Source organism: Pelodiscus sinensis, chromosome 21 (genome assembly GCF_049634645.1).
Source record: "Pelodiscus sinensis isolate JC-2024 chromosome 21, ASM4963464v1, whole genome shotgun sequence".
Lineage (NCBI taxonomy): Eukaryota > Metazoa > Chordata > Testudines > Trionychidae > Pelodiscus > Pelodiscus sinensis.
The window spans coordinates 601,317-622,200 of NC_134731.1; the positions used below are offsets into that span (position 1 = coordinate 601,317).

The 20,884-nt window shown below is 67.9% G+C and overlaps 2 protein-coding genes across 9 annotated transcripts in view; one reads left to right on the forward strand and one right to left on the reverse strand.

The window, feature by feature from the left end:
• SMG6 (SMG6 nonsense mediated mRNA decay factor) overlaps nt 1-11,175 on the forward strand; it is a 157,907-nt gene extending 146,732 nt beyond the window's left edge. For all 7 annotated transcript variants that reach the window (XM_075904436.1, XM_075904437.1, XM_075904441.1 and 4 more), the window contains 4 exons: nt 3,039-3,192; nt 7,801-8,012; nt 8,271-8,352; nt 10,077-11,175. In XM_075904436.1, the coding sequence (XP_075760551.1) occupies nt 3,039-3,192; nt 7,801-8,012; nt 8,271-8,352; nt 10,077-10,207 (579 nt within the window). In that variant the 3' untranslated portion in view covers nt 10,208-11,175. The remainder of the gene's footprint in view (nt 1-3,038; nt 3,193-7,800; nt 8,013-8,270; nt 8,353-10,076) is intronic.
• Nucleotides 11,176-13,318: 2,143 nt separating this feature from the next.
• HIC1 (HIC ZBTB transcriptional repressor 1) lies at nt 13,319-19,968 on the reverse strand. Of its 2 annotated transcripts, none has more exons than XM_075904453.1 (2): nt 19,711-19,968; nt 13,319-18,201 (listed from the first exon to the last, which is right to left on the reverse strand). In XM_075904453.1, the coding sequence occupies exons 1-2, from the start codon at nt 19,760-19,762 to the stop codon at nt 16,283-16,285; spliced, it is 1,971 nt and encodes a 656-aa protein (XP_075760568.1). In that variant the 5' UTR covers nt 19,763-19,968; the 3' UTR covers nt 13,319-16,282. The 2 variants fall into 2 exon arrangements, with proteins under 2 accessions (XP_075760568.1, XP_075760569.1); XM_075904454.1 differs by lacking the exon at nt 19,711-19,968 and adding an exon at nt 18,507-18,600.
• Between the last annotated feature and the right edge of the window lie 916 nt (nt 19,969-20,884).

Sequence of the window (20,884 nt, forward strand, 5' to 3'; positions counted from 1 at the left end):
CTCCAGTTCCCGGGAGGGAGACAAGCGCGGCCCAAAGCGCCCTCCTTCCCCTGAGCAAAGGGCGCCCGCTCCCAGCTCTGACTGTCTGCTTCACAGCCCGTCCTCCGCTCTGAGTGTCATCCCCTGGGCCTGCCTTCCTGCAGCGGAGAGTCCTGGTCCGATGCCCCTTCACCCTGGCCTGGCTGCCCACTCCTCCCCTGCGCTCCCAGGCAGCAGAAGTGCTGCTGTGTTGAAACGCAGAGCCGTGCAGCTACCGTGTAACCCTCCTTCTGGTCCCGCGCGCTGCCGCAGCCCGTCACCCAGCACAAATGTGCCCCAGGCCTTTGCTCCCTCTTCGCGGGTCCCTGCAGTGCTAGTGTCAGGCAAGGTGGGACTCCCGCAGGGCGGTGGGTTCACTTCGTATCACACATTCAGCCCTGGGGCCGGGGAGCAGAGTGCAGCTCTGAAGAGACGGCAGAGCAGGGAGGTGGCTGGTGGGCTGAGGCGAACCTCGACCTCCGTCCCCTGCCAGGAGCTTTCTTGGGCACTTGTGGCCTTCTCACACTGATCCCACTGGCCAGTTTTGCTGCTCATCTCCCAGCAGGCCAGGCCCCCCTTCTCCCCTGCCTCATGTCCCCTCAGCAGTGGGCAGGGGGTGAGGGACTGGGCTGGGGCGCAGTGCGGGGGCGCCCCATCCGGGCGCACTGCAGGAGGCGGGGAGGGAAGTCTAACGCTGTGTACAGCAGCTGGGCCCCTCCCCGGCAGCCATGTTTTCTCTTGCGAAGCGCTGGCTGCTGCTGGATTCCCAGCCTCCCCGCCCCTTGGCCAAGCACTTGGTCCTCTGTCCTTTGTGCCACTGCTGTGCGCTGGGAGCGGTCAGGTTTCCTGAACTGCTGAAAACATCCCACCTGAACCATAACAGGCTCTTCCTCTGGATGCTGCTATTGTTTTGCTGGACATTACAGAAGCAGCTTAACTGGGCAGCCAATTCTGACATGTCTTCCCAAAATAGCCTCACTCCTGTCCCTTCCGTGCACACGCAGCGGCCGCCCCCTTAAGATGCAGCCGCTCCTTTGTGGCAGCAGCGTGAGTAACTTTCTAAATATAGCCCCGGCCCATTCACGCTCTCCATGGAGGAACAATGCGGCGGGCGCACACGCGCTGACACGCACCTGCCTGGGAGCGGGTGCCTGCTGGCTGCGGAAGCCGCACACCCTCCCACGGCGGCTCCACGGCGGCGGCCCCAGCTCGCTACCAGGCCCGGGGCACGTTTACTGCTGAGGAAGACGCTGCCGACAAACCTTGGAACTAGGAAGCCCTCAAGCAGAGCCCAGCGACAGGCATTGTTCTCCGTCCCTGGAAAATCCGCCTGCTGTCCCCGCGGAGCAGACAAGGCCCGCGTGGGCAGGCGCCTGGGCAGAGCAGGAATAGCGGCGGCGACCTGGCCGGAGCAGGGGGCTGGTGCTGCTAGCAGGCCCTCGGGCAGTGGCGTGCCACCTCCGCTCTGCTCTGCACGCTCTCATCGCTTCCTGGGGCCTCCCCCCAGGCCTGCAGAGCAGTGCAAGCCGGCCCCTGAGTCTGCACTGTATGATGGGCACTGCCCAGCCGGGGCCCTCCTGGACAGTCTGCACCATGGTGCTGCATGTAGCTGGCTCCCTTTCCAAGCTGGAGCCACTGGCCAGTCCCCAGGGGCTTCCAGCTGATGCAGATATGGAGGGGACTGGGCTGCCAGTGTATTCAGAGGTGCCTCATCTCTGCCCCACCAAGGGCAGCTTGAAAGGTCACCCCCCAGCAACCCTGGGCGAGTGGGCTGTGTGCTGGGAGGAGGTATCCCACCGGGGCGGAGCGCAGGGCAGAACCTGCGGCTCCAGGTCATGTGCTGGCAGAGGACATGGAGGGCTGCTTGGGCTGCTTCTGCCCTCCTTCAAGACAGCTCGCCTGGCATGGAAGTGACCCTCTGTGCTCACTGCCCCTTGACCCAAGAGCTTGGGGGGAGCCAGGGCCCCAGCGTCTCTTTCAGCACCAGCTGTGACTCTGGCCCTTCGCGGCATCCCAGGGCTTCATGCGCCACCCAAGTGGGGAAGGGTCATTGTCCCCAGTCGAGTGAGGGGAAACTGAGGCCCAGAGAGAGGACTTGGTTTCAAGGCACATGTGCACAGAATAGAAGCCCAGGACCCTACTCCCCGCCCGCTTCACTTCCTCGTGACCATGATGCAGGCTCCCGTGTGCTCAGTACCAGCTGAAGAGTTAATCAGAGGCAATGCCTCCAGCTCTGCACACAGACTCTTCCATCTTTGGCCCAGAGCCAGCGAGAATCCAGGCCACTCCCCCCATGCCCCTTGGCCAGAGGCTTCTGCAGCCTTTTACTCGCACAAACAAAAATAAATCTTGCTGCGGCCTCTGAACTCTGCAAAGGCGAGTTTCCCTCTGGCTCCCTGAGCGTCTTGGAGCTGCAAGAGGGGACTTGGCACATTCCCCACCGACCTCGCTCTTTCCCTCCCTGCGCATCCTGTGTCCTTCTCTCACCGGGCGGCCCAGGGAGCGGGATGGGACGTGACGACCAGCACAGGCACTGCTCACAGCTGCCAGGAGTCTGAGGGGTACCATCTGGAGAGCTGGGAGGCAAACGCCACACACCAGGGGCACGCATGTGGCACGGTCACAGAGCCCCACGCGCCATCACGTGACTGGCATCACTGTGACCCTGTGTGTTCAGACAGCCTGCCACTGAACCCTGAAACCCGCTCCCCGGGGGGCTGCCCTGCCACCTGCACTTAGCCCGTCAGCGCTGTGCCCTGGCCAAAGGGCATGTTACCAGCCAGCGCCTGGGCCTGGCACTGCTCTGAGTTCTGATGGGGATTCCACAATGACATCCAGGGGAGCTAGCAAGAGCTGCCATAGCGCAGCACAGCACAGCTCATCCCTTCCTGCATGGCCCTGCCCGCCTCTTGGGGGGCTCGGCATTAACTGAGAACCACCCGACTCTTCTGTGGCTAAATGTGCTTGCCCCAGGCCATGGGGGGCAGGCCTTGCTCAGGCTCCGCTCTGGCCTCTTACAGGCCGTGCTGAAGGATCAGAGCCAGATGCGACAGATGGAGCTGGAGATCCGACCTGTCTTCCTGGTGCCAGACACCAACGGCTTCATCGACCACCTGAACAGCCTGAAGAAGCTGCTGGAGGGGCGGAAATTCATCCTCGTGGTGCCCCTGATTGGTGAGTAAGACCAGAGCTGCCCTTCCAGCAGGAGGGCCCAGTGTCCCGTGTGGAGTCCTAGCAGGCTGGCCCCTCTGTGGGCTGGCCCCACGGTTCTGTGTGGCCTGTGCGGTGCTCTGGCCAGCCCGTTCAGTTCTTGCCATTGGGATGAGATGGGATTCAGCCGGTGGAGCCCAGACCTGGGCAGGGGAGCATGATTCCCACAGGCACTTCAGCAGGTCCCATGCAGACACCGCGCTGGCCCCGTCACTGGTGGCTCCCTTTGCCCATGGCCTGCCTCCTGGGTGGACGCCCCTCTCCCAGGGGTGCCAGGACACCAGCCCGTGGGAGGCAGAAGGATTTGCAGGGAACAGGGTGGGGGATTGTCAAACAATGCAAGCAGACAGCTTAGCCTGGCGGAGCTGGGGCTTAGGCAGCCAGAGTACATGGCCAGCCTGTGTCCTAGGGAAGCCCAGCCCTTCTTTTTCTCCTTATAAAGCTTGCAGTAAAAGCCAAGCTGGTTCCCGTTATTGGTAAACACGCGGCCTGGCAGATAACGGCTGTGCTGCTGGGTGGTCTCCCAGGGCGGGAGGGCTGCCTCAGCTCCGACTGCTCATGGGTGCGAGTGTTGTTCCGCTGCCCCGGTCCGCTCCAGCCTGCAGCCCGCACAAAGGAGCTGGACAGAGCTAAGTGTCTCCAGGCCAGTGCCCCAGAGTGCCGCTTCTGTCCCTGCCCGAGTCCCCAGCCTGGGGCCCTGGCTTCCCGTGGCCGGGGTCTGTGCCCAGGACGGGGGGTCGCCTGTTGCCAGCTTGTGGACAGGGACGCCAGCAGCCGTGTGAGACGGCCTTTGGCACAGAGCACTGGGGAATGGGGAGACACCCGGTGTCCCTGCAGGCCCTGGGCAGCAGTGTGATCCAGGGGCTTGCTGCACAGCTCCAGCTCTGTTGCCCAGGAGATGCTGGGCTCTTCCACGGAGGCCAGCAGGCCTGTCCGGGGAGGGATCCAGGACCTGGCTGCCCAGCTTGGCAGAGGTCCCGCGGTGCGCCAGCGCTTTGGGAGCAAAGGGCAGGAAGCTGGCAGCCCCGGGGGCGGGCATGCCAGCCACGCTAGCGGCACCTGCAAAGCCGACGCCTCCCTGCTGCTGCTGCGTGGTTTCACTGAAGCTGCATAACCCCGAGCCCCAGCTAGAAGGCTAGAGACCCTGGGTCCCTTTCCCCCCCAAGCTTCAGCCAGGGCCCAGCTCAATCCCTGGGGCTCTAGGCTGCTGTGTGCACTGCTTGGCCCCAAAGAAGCAGCTTGAGCCAGGAGTTTGTGGATTCTAATCCTGGCTCTGACATCCCTTGCCCATTTGTGCCTCAGTTTCCCCATGTTGGTAGGCGTGATAGGGCCTCGTCCTCATGGGGCTGTCAGATCTCCTTCCTGGCTAGTAGTAAAGCATGCTGAAGCAATGAGCCTGGCTGTGCTGGACCATCCGCTAGCTGAGGGAAGGCCCCAGAGTTAATGAGATCTGTCCCCTGCAGTCAGCGTGAACCCTTGGCTGGAGGAGCCGAGCGGGCCCCAGGTGTGTGGCAGGAGCAGGGCACCCCCCCAGCAGCAGAGGTGCTCAGCTTGCAGGCCGCACCAAACCCCGCACCACCGGGACGCAACAAGGGGTTAAGAGTGTCGCTTTCCATTTGCTTTGCTTCTCTTGCTCTTTAACCTGCTCTGTGCTCCTTCAGCCTGAGCCTGCCATTGAGACGCTAGGCCTGGTGCAGCAGCACAAACAAGGCTCCCCTTTGAAGCCTGTTTGGGTTGGAAGCAGGAAGGCGGATTTCGGGCTGGAATACCAGCTTTTCCTGTTGGATGTTCCGTTTTTGCACCACTCCCCCCCAGCCTCAGCCGTGCAGTGTGTGGAAACGGCAGCCGTGGGCCTCGGGAGTCAGGGATGAGTGAGGAGTGAAGCTGCCCGACGTAGCTTTCGTTCAAATGCCCAGACAGTGAGTGCCAGCCTCCCCCTGGAACAGAGCAATCACACAGCTCCCTGTGCAGTGATTCACAGCACTGGGGTGAGGCCTCAGGCCCCCAACGCTCTCCCAGGCCCCCAAGGAATGCATATTTCCCACTTGATCTCAGGGCTTTGGCTTGGCGCTTGGAAAGAATCTTCAGAAATTAAGCTGTGTCTGAAACCCAGACTGCGCACGGGGCCTTGCTCACTCCCTCCCTCCCGCGCACGGGCTTGTTCGCTCGTGTGCAGACAGCGATCACCCCCCGACTGCGCACGGGGCCTCGCTCACTCCCTCCCTCCCGCGCACGGGCTTGTTCGCTCGTGTGCGGACAGCGATCACCCCCCGACTGCGCACGGGGCCTCACTCCCTCCCTCCCTCCCGCGCACGGGCTTGTTCGCTCGTGTGCGGACAGCGATCACCCCCCCCCGACTGCGCACGGGGCCTTGCTCACTCCCTCCCTCCCGCGCACGGGCTTGTTCGCTCGTGTGCGGACAGCGATCACCCCCCGACTGCGCACGGGGCCTCGCTCACTCCCTCCCTCCCGCGCACGGGCTTGTTCGCTCGTGTGCAGACAGCGATCACCCCCCGACTGCGCACGGGGCCTCACTCCCTCCCTCCCTCCCGCGCACGGGCTTGTTCGCTCGTGTGCGGACAGCGATCACCCCCCCGACTGCGCACGGGGCCTCACTCGCTCCCTCCCTCCCGCGCACGGGCTTGTTCGCTCGTGTGCAGACAGCGATCACCCCCCGACTGCGCACGGGGCCTCGCTCCCTCCCTCCCTCCCGTGCACGGGCTTGTTCGCTCGTGTGCGGACAGCGATCACCCCCCCGACTGCGCATGGGGCCTCACTCCCTCCCTCCCTCCCGCGCACGGGCTTGTTCGCTCGTGTGCGGACAGCGATCACCCCCCCGACTGCGCATGGGGCCTCGCTCCCTCCCTCCCTCCCGCGCACGGGCTTGTTCGCTCGTGTGCGGACAGAGATCACCCCCCGACTGCGCACGGGGCCTCACTCGCTCCCTCCCTCCCGCGCACGGGCTTGTTCGCTCGTGTGCAGACAGCGATCACCCCCCGACTGCGCACGGGGCCTCACTCCCTCCCTCCCTCCCTCCCGCGCACGGGCTTGTTCGCTCGTGTGCGGACAGCGATCACCCCCCCGACTGCGCACGGGGCCTTGCTCGCTCCCTCCCTCCCCCCGACTGCGCACGGGGCCTTGCTCGCTCCCTCCCTCCCGCGCACGGGCTTGTTCACTCGTGTGCGGACAGAGATCACCCCCCGACTGCGCACGGGGCCTCACTCGCTCCCTCCCTCCCGCGCACGGGCTTGTTCGCTCGTGTGCGGACAGCGATCACCCCCCGACTGCGCATGGGGCCTCGCTCCCTCCCTCCCTCCCGCGCACGGGCTTGTTCACTCGTGTGCGGACAGCGATCACCCCCCCGACTGCGCACGGGGCCTTGCTCGCTCCCTCCCTCCCGCGCACGGGCTTGTTCGCTCGTGTGCGGACAGCGATCACCCCCCGACTGCGCACGGGGCCTCGCTCCCTCCCTCCCTCCCGCGCACGGGCTTGTTCGCTCGTGTGCGGACAGCGATCACCCCCCGACTGCGCACGGGGCCTCGCTCCCTCCCTCCCTCCCGCGCACGGGCTTGTTCGCTCGTGTGCGGACAGCGATCACCCCCCGACTGCGCACGGGGCCTCGCTCCCTCCCTCCCTCCCGCGCACGGGCTTGTTCGCTCGTGTGCGGACAGCGATCACCCCCCGACTGTGCACGGGGCCTCGCTCACACGTGTGCACAGACAGTGCTCACCCACTTGCCTATCCATGCCCACTGTCTCTTGCACACGGGCGGTTTTGGGCAGGCAGCAGAGCCTCCTGGGGTGTCTCCCAATGAGGTGCTGAGGGCCAGGGCTCCCAGTGGACACGGGCGCTGGAGAGGCTGGGGTTTCCACAACGGGCTCTAGGACTTAATCCTCAGCCAAGCAAAATGAGCAGCAGCCGAGGAGTCAGCCTGCTCCAGGGTGGGGCCCTGCGTGCCAGGAGGGCAGATGGAATCCCTGCCCCTCCACCAGGCTCAGGGCACCGGCGAAACCCCTCTGTCCCGCAGGCTGGGTGCCAGGGGCCGTGCATCTCCCTCCTTCAGCCACACCCCACGTGGCTGCACGTGTCGCCCAGAGCCACCTGGCACCCCACCTCCTCCCGGAGCCGCGGGGCAGGGGGACCTGCGGCAGCAGTTCTGCAGGCTGTAGGGAAGGGGCCAGGCTCATGCTTAGCCTGGTGCAGCCGTTCGTTGCTGTAGCCTGGAGGCAGAGATGGGACTGCGTGGCCCGGAGCTTCCTCCCGCACTGCCTGGGTGTGGTGTGGTCCGTGGCAGAAGCGGCTGGAGACCCCAGGGGTCCAGCCTCACTGGGGGGTGCTGGGCGCACTGACGAGCACACAGTCCAATGGGCAAGACGGAAGCGGGGCGGGGAAAGCAGCAGCATTTCCCATTTCCCAGGTGGGCAGGTGACCTGCCCAGGGTCACCTGCAGATTGTGGCAGAGCCAGGAGTTGCGCCTGAGTCTCGGCCCAGTGCCCTCTCCCAGCCTTGGGCGGGTCTGTGCCAGGCTCTGGCTGCCTGTACCCAAGGCCCCTCTGCCCTTCTTTCTCCAAGTGATCAATGAGCTGGATGGCCTGGCCAAGGGCCCGGAAGTGGAGCACCGGGCCGGGGGCCACACCCGCTTGCTGCAGGAGAAAGCCCGGAGAGCCATCGAGTTCCTGGAGCAGCGCTTCGAGAGCCGCGACAGCTGCATGCGGGCTCTGACGAGCCGAGGCAACGAGCTCGAGTCCATCTCCTTCCGCAGCGAGGACACCACCGGCCAGCAGGTAACGGGAGGCGCGGCCGGAGGAGGCTTGCAGCGTGGGCAGATCAAGCGCTGGAGCTGGGCACGTGGCCAGAGCGCATCCCAGAGCTGGGCGGCAGCTCTCCCTTCCGCTGGCCACCCGCGTAGGGGAGAGGAGCCTTCTGCTTGCGGGCTCTGCACGTCCTCCATGCCACCCGCCCCAGGCTGGGTGTGCTGGGAGCTGCCCCCAAGCGCTGCAGACCGGCTTTGCTGACATGGGTTGCGTTGTCCTTCCTTCCAGGGCAGCAACGACGACCTGATTCTGTCCTGCTGTCTCCATTACTGCAATGACAAGGCCAAGGACTTCATGCCCACCAACAAAGGTACAGGGGCAGCGGCTCCGGAGGGGCGAGAGCCCCACCCACCGGCACGAACTGTGCCAGACACTCCAGGGGTGGACCCCAGTGCTCCTTGCCCCCGCGCGCGCCAGAGTCTCACGCCGTGAGGCCACTTGGCACCACGGCCCCAGGCTCTCGGCCGCCAGGTGTGCAGGAGCAGCCAGTGCACAACCCCGGAGGAGCCATCGCCAAGGTTAGCCCGGCTGCCTCCTGTGGGAGAGGTGGAGTTACGGCTGCACGGGCAGAGTCCTTCCGTCTCTAGCTAGCGGCGCACCTCAGTGCCGTTGGGGAGCGGCTCGGGGCTGTCTTCCCTCTGCACAGCAATGCCCTCCCCTCGGCTTGCCCGCCAGGCCCTCGCCCCGGACAGCGCTTTGCAAGGGCTGCTGGGACAGGCATGACATCAGCAGCTGCCCAAGAAATCAGCGGGCGTTTGTCAGTGCAAATTCTTAGCAGCTTAACTTGTCAGATTCGCAGAGAAACCGTCACCCAATGTTTATGCATAAATGATGCTGAATTTTCAAATCATGTGGATTATGGTGGATGGGGCCTGACAAGCTGACAGCCTCTGGTTTGTAACAAGGAGCCACGTCAGCAGGCTCGGCACAGTGGATGTTTATTGTTACACATTTCTCAGTGTCCGCGCAAAACCTCCTGATCCTGCTGCCAACAGATCCCCGGGGCCAGTGCATCAGGTCCCAGGATGGCCTCCCACTGGCCCATCTCTCCCAACCCAGCAGATCCCAGGGACCCACCCCTTACAACCCACCGGGTGCCCAGACACCTTCCTGTGAGTCTGCCCCTCCCAGTGCATCAGGCCCTGGGCCCATGGTGCACGTGGTGGGCTTCCAGGGACTTGGGTGTTCTCTCCGGCCCCGGTTCAGAGGCGCTGTTCTTGCGGTGTGCCTAGGACCAGAGCTCTGCTCAGAGGATCCAGCGCCTTCCATCCACCCTGCTCAGTTCCCCAGCTAGCCCAGCCCCAGAGCAGCTCAGCCGTCTTGTGGGCAAGACCATGTCAGTCATTTGGCGGGGTCCAGCTCTTCCTGTCTAGCCCAGCAAAGCCCTAATGTTTGTGGTCCTGCAAAGGCAAAGTGGCTCCCAGAATAAGGCTTGGTGTTAGATCTTCCAGTGAGCACCCGCTTCCTGCTGGAGCGTACATCAAAGGCTGCAAGCCTGCTCTGCTGCGCCAGCAAGAGCATGGCCTGACCTGGGCTTCCTGCGTCAACGTCCCCCGGCCTGGGGCCTGCTGGACACACGTTAGGGCTCCGTGCGCAGGTCAGATCTGCCCTGTGATTGGGGGCTGGCTCTGATTGGCGTCAGGGTCAATATGCAGAAGTCATGAGGCTCCATCAGAAATTATCTGCCATCGCTCCAGTGAAGTCTCTGCTCAGGAGTCAGGGTGTGGCATGGCAGCCTTGGCCGGACCCCACAGGTTGCAGGTGGCGGCATGTCCTGTCCATGGGGAGCCCTTGCTGGTTGCAGTCAGTACATAAGGCTTCCTGCCCTGGGTGGAATTCCCTCAGCAACTAGCAGAGCGCACTGCTGGGGCCATGCAGGTGCCAGGGCTCGGGGCGGGGGGCAGTATGAAGGAAGGAACCAGGCTGAGTGGGAGAAGCAGAGCCAGCCCGGGCAGCACCAGGTGGCCGCATGGCCGGCATGCTGACTGTGCAGCTCTGGCAGGGCTTCTGCTCAGCCGTGTCACTCTCTTCCAGACGACCCGATTCGTCTGCTCCGAGAGGTGGTGCTGCTCACGGACGATCGGAACCTGCGTGTCAAGGCGCTGACCCGCAACGTGCCGGTGCGCGACATTCCCACCTTCCTGAAGTGGGCCCAGGAGGGCTGAGCCAGGCGCCTGGGGAGACGTCCCTGCTGAGTGATGCAGCGTGGTGCTGGTGGGAGACCGGCTTCCAAGGCAGCCCTGCCCCACCGCCACTGCCTCCCGCCCCACCAGTGACCAATAAACACCACATCTTCACCCCAGCCCCAACTGGCCGTGCTGCAAAGGCAGGTCCCTGCTGTGGACGGGTCGTGCGGCGCTGGGCCCGCAGGCTCCCATGGCCTGTGGGAAGAGGGGGCAGAGGAGCAGGCGGGGGCTGGTCCCTGGGGGAAGCTCTGGGCAGCCTGGATTGGAGCGCGCCCATGGGCGGTCAGTGCTCCTGCTGGACTTGTGCTCTGGGCAGGGTGCCGTGTGTCTGGCCCCTGGCTACGCAAAGGGGGTCCCTGCTATTGTGGCAAATCCTGCTGGCAGGGGCTCAGCCAGAAGTTTCCAGAGGGGCTGGCTGTGCCCCCAGGACACTGTGAACTTGGGGAGCAGGCTGCCCTGCTCTCCCGCCATGTCACTCCCCCTCGGTTCCTTCCTCTGCCCACGGTGCTGGCAGCTCGGGTGAGTGCCCTTCCCTTGATCCAGCGTGGCCCCAGGGCTGGGGCAGGACCAGCCCAGCAAGTCCAGCGCTGGAGCCTGGCCGGACGCTGGGCTCCATGACCAGCCTGGGGAAGCAGCACCTCAAGCAGGTGGCCAATTTGCTTGGGATCCGTGGCATGGCTGGCACCACTGTTCTTTGGTTGCTTGTCCCTGAGCCCCCTGCCCTGTTCTGCCCCACGTGCTCCCCTGAATTCCCTTCTCTGCTCCCCTGCCCCTTATACCTCCTGAGCCTCTGCCCCACAGCTCCCCTAACCCCCCCATTCTGCTGCCCTCCCCACTCTGCCCCCCAGATGCACACCCTTAGGTCCTGCCCCCCACACTCTGCCTCTTGTCATGCTTGTAACGTGCTCTCAAGGCTTTGACATTACAATAAAACTCTCCGTTGAGTCGCCCGGGCTCCTGCCAGGCCGTGCTTGGGGGGGGTGAATTGTTACTGGGGCAGGAGGGGCTGGGCTGGGCAACGGGTCCCAGGGCTCTGACTCCAGTGCCAATGGCTATTGCCCAGTTCCCCTACCCCGCCTTGTGCCTCCCTGAGCTCACCCGGAGCAGCAAGGGGCCCACGGCCCCGAGGCAGTTCAGGCTGTACAGCCCAGAGGCCCTCGCAGCAGCGGCTGAGCTGTGTCCTCCCAGCTCCCAAGCAAGGCCAGGGAGCTCTGGGGACAGGCAGGTACCCAGCACTGTCAGGGAGGCGCGCTGTTGCCCTCTCTAGGGACTGCGCTGTACTCCCAGGGAGCAGTGGCTGGAGGCAGCCGGCTGCGCAGTTTGCCAGCGAGACTGGTGGGGGCAGGCCCGTGGAACAAGGGCAGAGCTGCTCAGCCCACTCAGCACGGGCAGGCCAGGTGCTGTGCCCCAGGACCGTCGGTGTGGGGCTCAGGCCCAGCCCTGCCGTGCCGTGCCGTGCCGTGCAGCAATGCCAGCCAGGTGCTGTGCCCCAGGACCGTCGGCGTGGGGCTCAGGGCCGGCCCCGCCCTGCCGTGCCGTGCAGCAATGCCAGCCAGGTGCTGTGCCCCAGGACCGTCGGTGTGGGGCTCAGGGCCGGCCCCGCCCTGCCGTGCCGTGCAGCAATGCCAGCCAGGTGCTTTGCCCCAGGACCGTCGGCGTGGGGCTCAGGCCCAGCCCTGCCATGCAGCAATGCCAGCCAGGTGCTGTGCCCCAGGACCGTCGGCGTGGGGCTCAGGCCCAGCCCTGCCGTGCCGTGCAGCAATGCCAGCCAGGTGCTGTGCCCCAGGCCCGTCGGTGTGGGGCTCAGGCCCAGCCCTGCCGTGCCGTGCCGTGCAGCAATGCCAGCCAGGTGCTGTGCCCCAGGACCGTCGGCGTGGGGCTCAGGGCCGGCCCCGCCCTGCCGTGCCGTGCAGCAATGCCAGCCAGGTGCTTTGCCCCAGGACCGTCGGCGTGGGGCTCAGGCCCAGCCCTGCCGTGCCGTGCAGCAATGCCAGCCAGGTGCTTTGCCCCAGGACCGTCGGCGTGGGGCTCAGGCCCAGCCCTGCCGTGCCGTGCCGTGCCGTGCAGCAATGCCAGCCAGGTGCTGTGCCCCAGGACCGTCGGCATGGGGCTCAGGGCCGGCCCCGCCCTGCCGTGCCGTGCAGCAATGCCAGCCAGGTGCTTTGCCCCAGGACCGTCGGCGTGGGGCTCAGGCCCAGCCCTGCCATGCAGCAATGCCAGCCAGGTGCTGTGCCCCAGGACCGTCGGCGTGGGGCTCAGGCCCAGCCCTGCCGTGCCGTGCAGCAATGCCAGCCAGGTGCTGTGCCCCAGGCCCGTCGGTGTGGGGCTCAGGCCCAGCCCTGCCGTGCCGTGCCGTGCAGCAATGCCAGCCAGGTGCTTTGCCCCAGGACCGTCGGCGTGGGGCTCAGGCCCAGCCCTGCCGTGCCGTGCCGTGCAGCAATGCCAGCCAGGTGCTTTGCCCCAGGACCGTCGGCGTGGGGCTCAGGGCCGGCCCAGCCCAGCCGTGCAGCAATGCCAGCCAGGTGCTTTGCATGGGCTTGCAGCCTCCCCCAGTTTCAGCTCATCTGTGTGGCCAGGCGCCCAGCCCATGGCCGGAGGCTGCAGTCCGGAGCAGGCCTGTGCACACGGCCGTAGGCCACTACCGGGAGTGTGGTGGCTGGAGCACACCCAGCGGTGCGCCTGGGCAGGGCAAGCTCCAGTAGCTGCCGCCTGCTCCTGGACACCCCTGCCAAAGCCACTGCCTGCCTGGGCTGCTGCTGTCAGCCACGCCTCTGCCTAGGCCCTGCTGCGCGTGAGTCCTTGTGGCCTGCTGAACTCACGTGGACCGGCAGGAGAGAGCGGGCAGCCACCCGCCTGGAATGGGCCAATGGCCTCGGAGCTGGACGGGCCCTGCCCTCTCCCCGGGCGGAACTGCTCTGCGTACCGGCAGCAGGGACCAGCAGGCACCACGGCGGAGGCAACGCCCGGCTTCCCCGGGCCTGGAGTCCTGCAGCCCCAGGGCAGCTGCTGCCCCCCTTGGCTGGGGCTGGCCTTGCTCTCAACTGGACTGTGGCTCGGGGGGGGGGGGGGGAAGCAGGTCTCGTGCCCTGGGCTTCACCAGATGCCCAGGAGGCTGGGCAGAGCCTGAGAGCCGCCCCCTCTCGGCTGGGCCAGGCCCCAGGGCAAGGGCCGGGGGCTGCGCTGCTTCGGCTACTTCTGAAAAGGCTCCCTACCGAGCGGTCTCTGGCTGCCTGGGGCTGGGAACCGGGCTGGTGGGCCTGCTGCCTGGGGGGGCCCCTTTCCCAGCCAGGCCAAAAGGCCCCCCCAGGTGCTTCGGCTTCCCCGACACCCAGGAGTTCGCCCACTGACTCCTATGAGGCTGTGGGGCTGTGGGGGGGGCTGCCCTCCTGCACAGCCATGGGCACAGCAGCCACCAGCACAGAATTGCTGCTTGGCCATTGGGGTGCTGGCTGGTTAACTGTCCATTAATTCCCCGTGTGTCTCCCCCCCACTCCCCGGGAGCCGACAGCAGCCTGCCTGGGGCTGTTTCCAACACAAACCGCCACCCCTACTGTGGTGCCGCCTGCCCCATGGGGCCTGTGGGTGCCTGGCCTCGGGGGGAAAGGCCATTACAGCCCTGCCTCACCCTCTGCCCTTCCTGGGCACAGCCAGCCCCGCCTGCCCAGCCCCGCCTGCCCCTAAGCGGCAGAGGCTGGGCCCATCCAGCCCCCAAGGAGTGGAGCCCTCAAGTGTTAATGTCACTTTATTGCTCATTGGGTTGGAGTACAGAAAAGGGCCAAACGGCCCATGTACAAATCACAGGAATATACAACCCCACCCCCGCCCCCACCCCCACGCTTTGGTCACAGCTGCTGCAGCTTTGTCCCTGACAGGGGGCCTGGGTCAGGCTCTGGCCTGGAAGTCCTGGCCCCAGCCCAGCCCTTAGTGGCCTGGGTGCCCGGCAGAGCTGGATAGGGGAGGCAAGGTCCGTGCCGGAGCGGCAGCCTGCCAGGGCACCCAGCCGGGGCCACGGCCCTTGGGGGAGCAGCCGCTCGGGCTGAAGGCACCATTGGTGTGAGGCCGGGAGCAAGCTCCGCGCAGGGGACCCCGCGGCCTCGTGTGCAAAGGCAAAAAGACAAAGGCAGGGAAAAGAGCTTCACATTATCCGGCAGGCCAGGCGGGGCGGGAGGGGCCCGGGCGCGGCCCCTGCGGCTTTGGTGGCTCTGCCTGGACAGAGCAAGGCAGAATTCCAGGCACGTAATTCTGCCCTTCAGCAGCTGGGCCTGGCCCCCCAACTCTTGTGCCCCATTGCCCTGGGGGAGGGGGAGGCAGGAGATGCCCGTTCAGTGCAGCCTGGCCAGCCCCAAGGTCCCAGCTCAGTGTGCTGTCGTGGGGGAGGGGAGGCACCGGCCCCATTAGCCAGGGGCAGGACCGGACCACTCCCATCAGTGCCACTGCCCCCCATGCCCTGGGCTTCCGCAGAAAGCTCCCTGCCCCCGCCCAGCAAGCGTCTCCCTGGCACAGCAAAGCAGGTGCCAGCGTCTGTCTGGCTCAGGCTCCAGGCACAGGCCTGAGCCTCCAGGGAGCAGAGGGGAGGGGGCCTCTTGCCCGGGACGCAGGAGAGCAGCACGGCCCAGCCCAGCACATGGCTGCTTCACTGCCCTGCCTCCTCACTGCAGCCCAGAGACCGGCCTCCTGGACAGGCAGGAGGGGAGCCCACCCCAGGACAGCCCGTGGGGAGGGGGGGAACTAGCAAACCACTCCCATGGCCTCTTACTTCCACATACCCCTCCAGAGAAACAACTAACACCCGTCCCCCAGCACACGTGAGCCCAGGGAGTAGAGACAATTGGCAGGGGGCTGCCTCCCAGAGGCTCAGTCTGTGGAGAGCCTGGCCCCTGGCCCATGATCTGTCCCACCAGGGCCCAGGAAAGGGGTGGGGGAGCTGTCTGGACTCAGGGGCCTTGGGAATGGCCCACGGCAGGAATTCTGCCCTTCAGCAGCTGGGCCTGGCCCCCTGGGGCCATCCCTGAGTACAGCAAGAGGGCGGGGCTGGCTCCCCTCAGCTGCTGGCTTTGGTTTCTGCTCAGCTGGGTGTGGCCAGGCCTGGAGACCTTTGGGTGCCAGGCCCAGCAGTGGGGGTGGGGAGAGCGCAGAGGCTGGGGCAGGAGCCAGTGGGGGGTGCTCCTGCCCATCGCCCAGCTGCAGTCTGAGCTGGGCCAGGGGCTGCCAGGCAGGCTGCAGAGGCCTCAGACATCCAACCCGCTGCGGCTGCTGTTCCCCCAGTGGAGGGCGTGGCTGGCGGCCACAGCTGGGGTTTTGCTCCTGCCCATCCTCACCAGGAGGCAGCGCCCAGGTACGAGCCATTCCTAAGCCCTCCTGTCACCTTGCTGCTGCCCCCAGCATGGGTAGAGCCCGGAGAACAGGCTGCCCAGCCTGTGCCAAGTCCCTGGCAAACAGGCCCTGTGCTTGTGCCCCAGGCCGGGCGGCACTCAGAGCTGGAGGGCGTGGGAGGCCCAGCTGAGCCAGTGGAGCTCCCTCCCTCGCAGAGCCACTGTCCCCTCTAGCCTGGGCCAGGCTGGCGGTGCCCTGTGCACCGGGGCAAGTTGCACTTCTGTGGCAGGGAGGTTGTGGGGAGCCGCTGCCATGGCCCTTGTGTCTTGGCCGGCAACGGGCTCCTGAGGTAGGAGGCAGGTTCACATTTTCCTCAATGGAGAAGTCCTTGCGCTGGAAGGCAGCAGCCCCTGCGAGCACAACGGGGCTCTGCCAAGGGGGCAGCGGGCTCTGTGGGACACTCAGTGGGGCAGCCATTGCACACCCAGCTGCAGCCCCTCCCCCACAGGCTAGCTGAAAACAGCCCCCGGCCTAGCACGTAACCCCCAGCCTGCCACCGGCACCACACCTGGGGGAGCTTCTGAGAGGGGCTTGGCCTCCCCCTGCTCTCGCTTCCTCTGGCCGCTTGCCATGAAGCGGGGGAGGGGGAAGCCTCCCTCACTCCTCGCCCCAAATCCGACAAGAGTCCGCGGCTGAGGGAGACTGTTGGCTCCCCCAGCAGTGAGCAGCCACGGGGGTCCATTAGGGGGGCGAATAGCGCTCTATGGTCCGCTCAGCATGCAGCAGGGGTCCTGGGCCCAGCAGCTCAGCCGCCTTCTCCTGGCTCAGGCCCAGGTGCTCGGCCGTGAAGCGGGCCAGCGGGTACAGGCTGTCCATGCCCTTGGGCTCGCTCAGGAAGTGCGAGGTGTGGGAGAGCAGCTCGGCCGCCTTCTCCTGCTTGAGGCCCAGCTGGTCGGCGGTGAGGCGCGCCATGGCGTACACGCTCTCGGGGAAGTCCAGCTTGGCCTTGCCCTCGGGCCCGGCCGCGTGCATCTTCATGTGGCTGATGAGGTTGCGCTGCTGGGCGAACTTGCCGCCGCACACCTGGCACTCGTAGGGCTTCTCGCCCGAGTGGATGCGCATGTGCTCGGTGAGCCGGTACTGGCGGGTGAAGCGCATGCCGCAGGCGTCGCAGGCGAAGGGCTTGAGGCCCAGGTGGCTGCGCATGTGGCGCGTCATGGTGCCGCGCTGCGTGAACTTCTTGCCGCAGATGGTGCAGGGGTAGGGGCGCGTGAGCCAGTGCGTCTTCTCGTGCTGCCGCAGCGTGGCCGGGTCCTTGTAGGCCTTGTCGCAGGAGGAGCAGCGGTAGGGCCGCAGGATGTCGCCCAGGCCGGAGCCGCCCTTGTCCAGGAAGGGGCCGGCCTGCTCCACGCCTGCCTTGTGGTACAGCTCCTCCTCCGTGTGGGCCTCCACGTGGGCGTTGAGCTGCTCGGAGCTGGGGAAGCCCTTGCCGCAGGGGATGCACACGTACAGGTTGTCCCCCAGGCTCTCGGGCTCGTAGGCCAGGTGGTTGCAGTAGGGGCCCAGCGTGCCCCCGGGGGAGGGGCCCTCGCTGCTGCCCGTGTCCTCGCTGGTGCTGTTGTCGTTCTCCAGCTCGTTGCTCTCGAGGCTGGGGTAGCGGGACTGCGGGGGCGACTCGGCCTTCTCCTCCCGCTCCGACTCCTTCCCCGCCTCGCACTCCTCCAGGTAGCTGCCCGGGGACTCGTGTTTCATCCAGTGGTAGAGGAGGCTGCGGCCTTCGGCCCGGGCAGGGGGCTCGGAGCAGGGCGGGCTGCCCCGGAAGCGCTCCGTGGGGTGGATCACGCCCTCGCCCGCCTGCAGCGGCTCTTTGTAGGCAGAGCTGTGGTTGACCAGCAGGGAAGCACTGCCCGGGGGGCTGTCGTGCCCGGGGGGCAGCGAGGGCTCCCTGCTGTCCCCTGGGTGGAGTCTGTCAGTGGGCAGCAGCTGGGAGGGAGGGCCGGTGGGGCTCTTCTTGGAGAGGTCCAGGCCACAGGGCGGGGAGCAGTGCCTCTCGGGCGGGCACAGCCCAGGCTGGTGCAGGGGGGCGCCCTGGGAGGCGGAGGCGTAGAGCTCCCCACACTGGGTGCTGAGCGGGTTGAGGGGCTCGCCGGGCGGCACGTCCATGGGCCGGGGGGCCCCCGAGTAGCAGGCCTGGATGACGGGGGTGGCGGCCCGCAGCCCCCGGGCCATCTTGCCGTAGGGGCTGTAGCCGCCCCGCAGGTGGCAGTACTTGCCCGTCCGCTTCAGCTTCTTCTTGCACAGGGCCACCAGGGCGGGCACCTGCAGGTAGCTGGCGGCGGCCAGCACGGCGCCCAGGCCCGGCTCCCCCGGCTCGCCCTCGCCCAGCCGCCCCGTGTAGATGAAGTCCAGCACCAGGCGGAAGACGCCCGGGCTCACCATCTCGTGGTCCAGGTTGAGCAGGTTGTCGTGCACCACCAGGGCCTTGAGGTAGGCGCTGCTGGCCGCCAGGATGTTCTTGTGCGCGCGGAACAGCGCGTTCTGCACCACGATGATCACGTCGCACAGGAAGCCTTTGGCCCGCTGCGTGTTGAGCTGCAGCAGCAGCTGCCGCGAGTGGCTCGGCACCTCCATGGCCTCGCGCCGGGGGCTCGCCCCGCCACCTGCAAGAGAGACACGGTGAGGGGCGCCGGCCAGCGCGCGGCCTCCTTTAGGCCCAAGAGCCCGGCCCGCGGCGCCGCGCAAAGGCTGCGGGACGCGGGACGGGACCGGACGGGCCCGCCCGGCTCAGCAGGACCGCGCGGGCTCCTAGCGCCCGGCCTTGCGGCGCCCTTCCTCCCGGGACGCAGCGCGCGGCCGGGGCAGTTGCGCTCCCGGGGCTGAGGCCGCGCCGCCACGCTGCAGCGGGCAGGGAAGCCCCCGGCGGGGGAGGCGGCGCGGAGCGGAGCTGCCCGGGCCCGGCTGCTACCTGCGGCGCAGCGGGCGAGTCCTGTCGGGGAGCCCGGGCTGCGCCGCCTCCACTGCGCACTGGCTGCCGCTGCTTGTGCCACCCCTTATATCGGGGCTTCTCGCGGCCGGGGGGGGGGGGGGGGGGGGCGAAGCCCCTGCAGGCGCCGGGGGAAGGTGACATCACTCCCGCCGCTTCCAGCACCGCCCGCCAGCCCGGCCCCACCTGAGCGGGGGGCGGAGGGGCCAGGCCACCTGCCGCCCCGCTCAGCTGCTGCGCCCGGACCGCAGGGGTCAGCTCGGGGCGCTGCCGGCCCAGGAGACCCTCGCCTTCCGCCCCGCGCTCTCTTGCCTCGGCGCCCGGCTGCCGCCAGCGCCGCCGCGGGCCACGTTCCCGGTGAAGGAGCCTGGCCGGCTTCCCCCGACCCGCGCCGCGCCGGGCTGGCTGCCGGGTCCCGGTCCCGGCTGGCGGGCGCGGGGCAGAGCCAGGACGAGCGAGGGGAAGGCGCAATGGCCGGAGTCCCGGACCGGGCAGCCTGGCGCAGCTGTTGCGGGGGGCGAGCCGGGCGGCGGCTCCTCTGCGCGGAGAAGGGGCCGCGGGCGCGCCAGGACAGCGGGCTGGGCTCGGGCGGAGAAGGGCCCGAGCCGAGACCCGCCGGGGGAGCCAAACTTCGCCATTTTACAGCCTCTCCGGCTGCGGCGGGGCTGCAGCAGACACCGGCCAGCAGCGAGCCGAGCCCGGCCCGACCCAGTCCGCCCGCGGGATCGCGCCGGGCGGCTCCGCTGAAGGGAAGCGAGTCCCCAACGGGGCCCCCGTCCACGGGCCGTCGGGAGCAGTGACAGCAGCGCCTGGTGGAGCCACAAGCCCTCGGGCCGCTCCTAGCTCCGGGGTGCGGGTCACGAAGGGCCCAGCGCTGGCTGCCCGGCCCTGGACCCTTCCCCGCCCTCATCCCACGGCGCGGGGCGGGCGTGGGGTGAGAGCCACGGTCCCCAACTCAGCGCCCGCAGCTCCCTCGCCCCTGCAGCGCCTCTGGCCGGGCGCGCGGCAGGGACCGACCCTTCCTCGACCGGTCGGCCAGCGGCTCCCGGCCCTGCCTCGCCCCGCTGCCGCGGCCCCTCTCCGCCTCCGTGCCTCACTAGAGGGGCCCCGGGACTCCCCGGCGCTGGGGCCCGCCCTGCTCGCAGGGACAGGAGCCGTTATCTGGCGCCCTCCCGCCCCGCGGTACCTGGGGACTCCGTCGCGTCCGCCAGCCAGTCGAGGTCTCTGCGGATTCTCATGGCCCTCGAGCAGCCGCCTCAGTCCCTGGGTCCCCGCCGAGCGCTCCCCGCTGCCGGCCGGCGCCTCCGGCCCATGCCCGCTGCCAAGGCGCTGCCCCCCTGGGCGGGCGCTGCGCGCTGTGTGCGGGGCGCGGCGCAGGAGGCAGCATGTGCCGGCGGCGCACGGCTGGGCGCAGAGGTAAAGGCCGGGCTGCGAACTCCCCCTGACCTCGGCCTGAACTCCGCTCCGCGCCAGCGCCTGTTAAAGGGACAGCAGCTGATTTCCTCCTCCCCTGCGCTCCCACCCCCGGGCGGGGCCGGGCCGGGCTGGGCGCGCGGGCCCGGCGGCAGGGGGAGGAGCGGGGCCCTTGGACGGTTCCCCACGGGGCTGCAGCGGGGCCGCTGCCCGGGCGCCGAGAACAAGCCCCGCCTGCCTCGGCCGCGGCCGCCCAGCGCAGGGAGTTTCTCCCGCCTCGCCTGCCTGCGGGCGCGGGCCCGGGGCCGGGGCTGGGAAGGACCCGGGGGAAGGGGAGAGCGGCAGCGGCAGCACCAGGTCCGCGCCCGGCTCCCCGGCGGCCCCTTCCCCGCCAGCCCGGCTCCCGGACCCGAGAGCGCCCGGCCGGATGCCTGGTGAGTCTGGCGGGGCAGGGGAGCGGCGGGTCCCCCGCTTTCCTGCTCCCGCAGCGGGGCTTCCGGGGGGAGGGGGGGGCTGGATTCTGCGCTGTCCGGCGGGGATGGGCCCGAGGGGCGCCGAGGAACGGGTCCTCCTTTTGCCGGGAGTCCGGGGCTGGGTTTCCCCGCTCCTGTGCGGCTCCCGCCGTTCTCGGCCCTCGAGTCCTGCTTCCCCAGGGCAGCTGCTGTCCCGCTTGGCTTGGGCTGGCCTTGCCTTGCTCTCGTCTGGGGTGGGAGGGGACTTTCGTGCCCTGGGCTTCACCAGGTGCCCAGGAGGCTGGGCAGAGCCTGAGAGCCGCCCCCTCTCGGCTGGGCCAGGCCCCAGGGCAAGGGCCCGGGGCTGCGCTGCTTCGGCTACTTCTGAAAAGGCTCCCTACCGAGCGGTCTCTGGCTGCCTGGGGCTGGGAACCGGGCTGGTGGGCCTGCTGCCTGGGGGGGGCCCTTTCCCAGCCAGGCCAAAAGGCCCCCCCA

Coding starts and splice junctions, on each gene's coding strand:
- HIC1 (XM_075904453.1), bottom strand. CDS start 19,762: ATGAGAATCCGCAGAGACCTCGACTGGCTGGCGGACGCGACGGAGTCC. Junction 18,202..19,710: donor GGACGCGACGGAGTCCCCAG/GTACCGCGGGGC, acceptor TCTCTCTTGCAG/GTGGCGGGGCGAGCCCCCGG.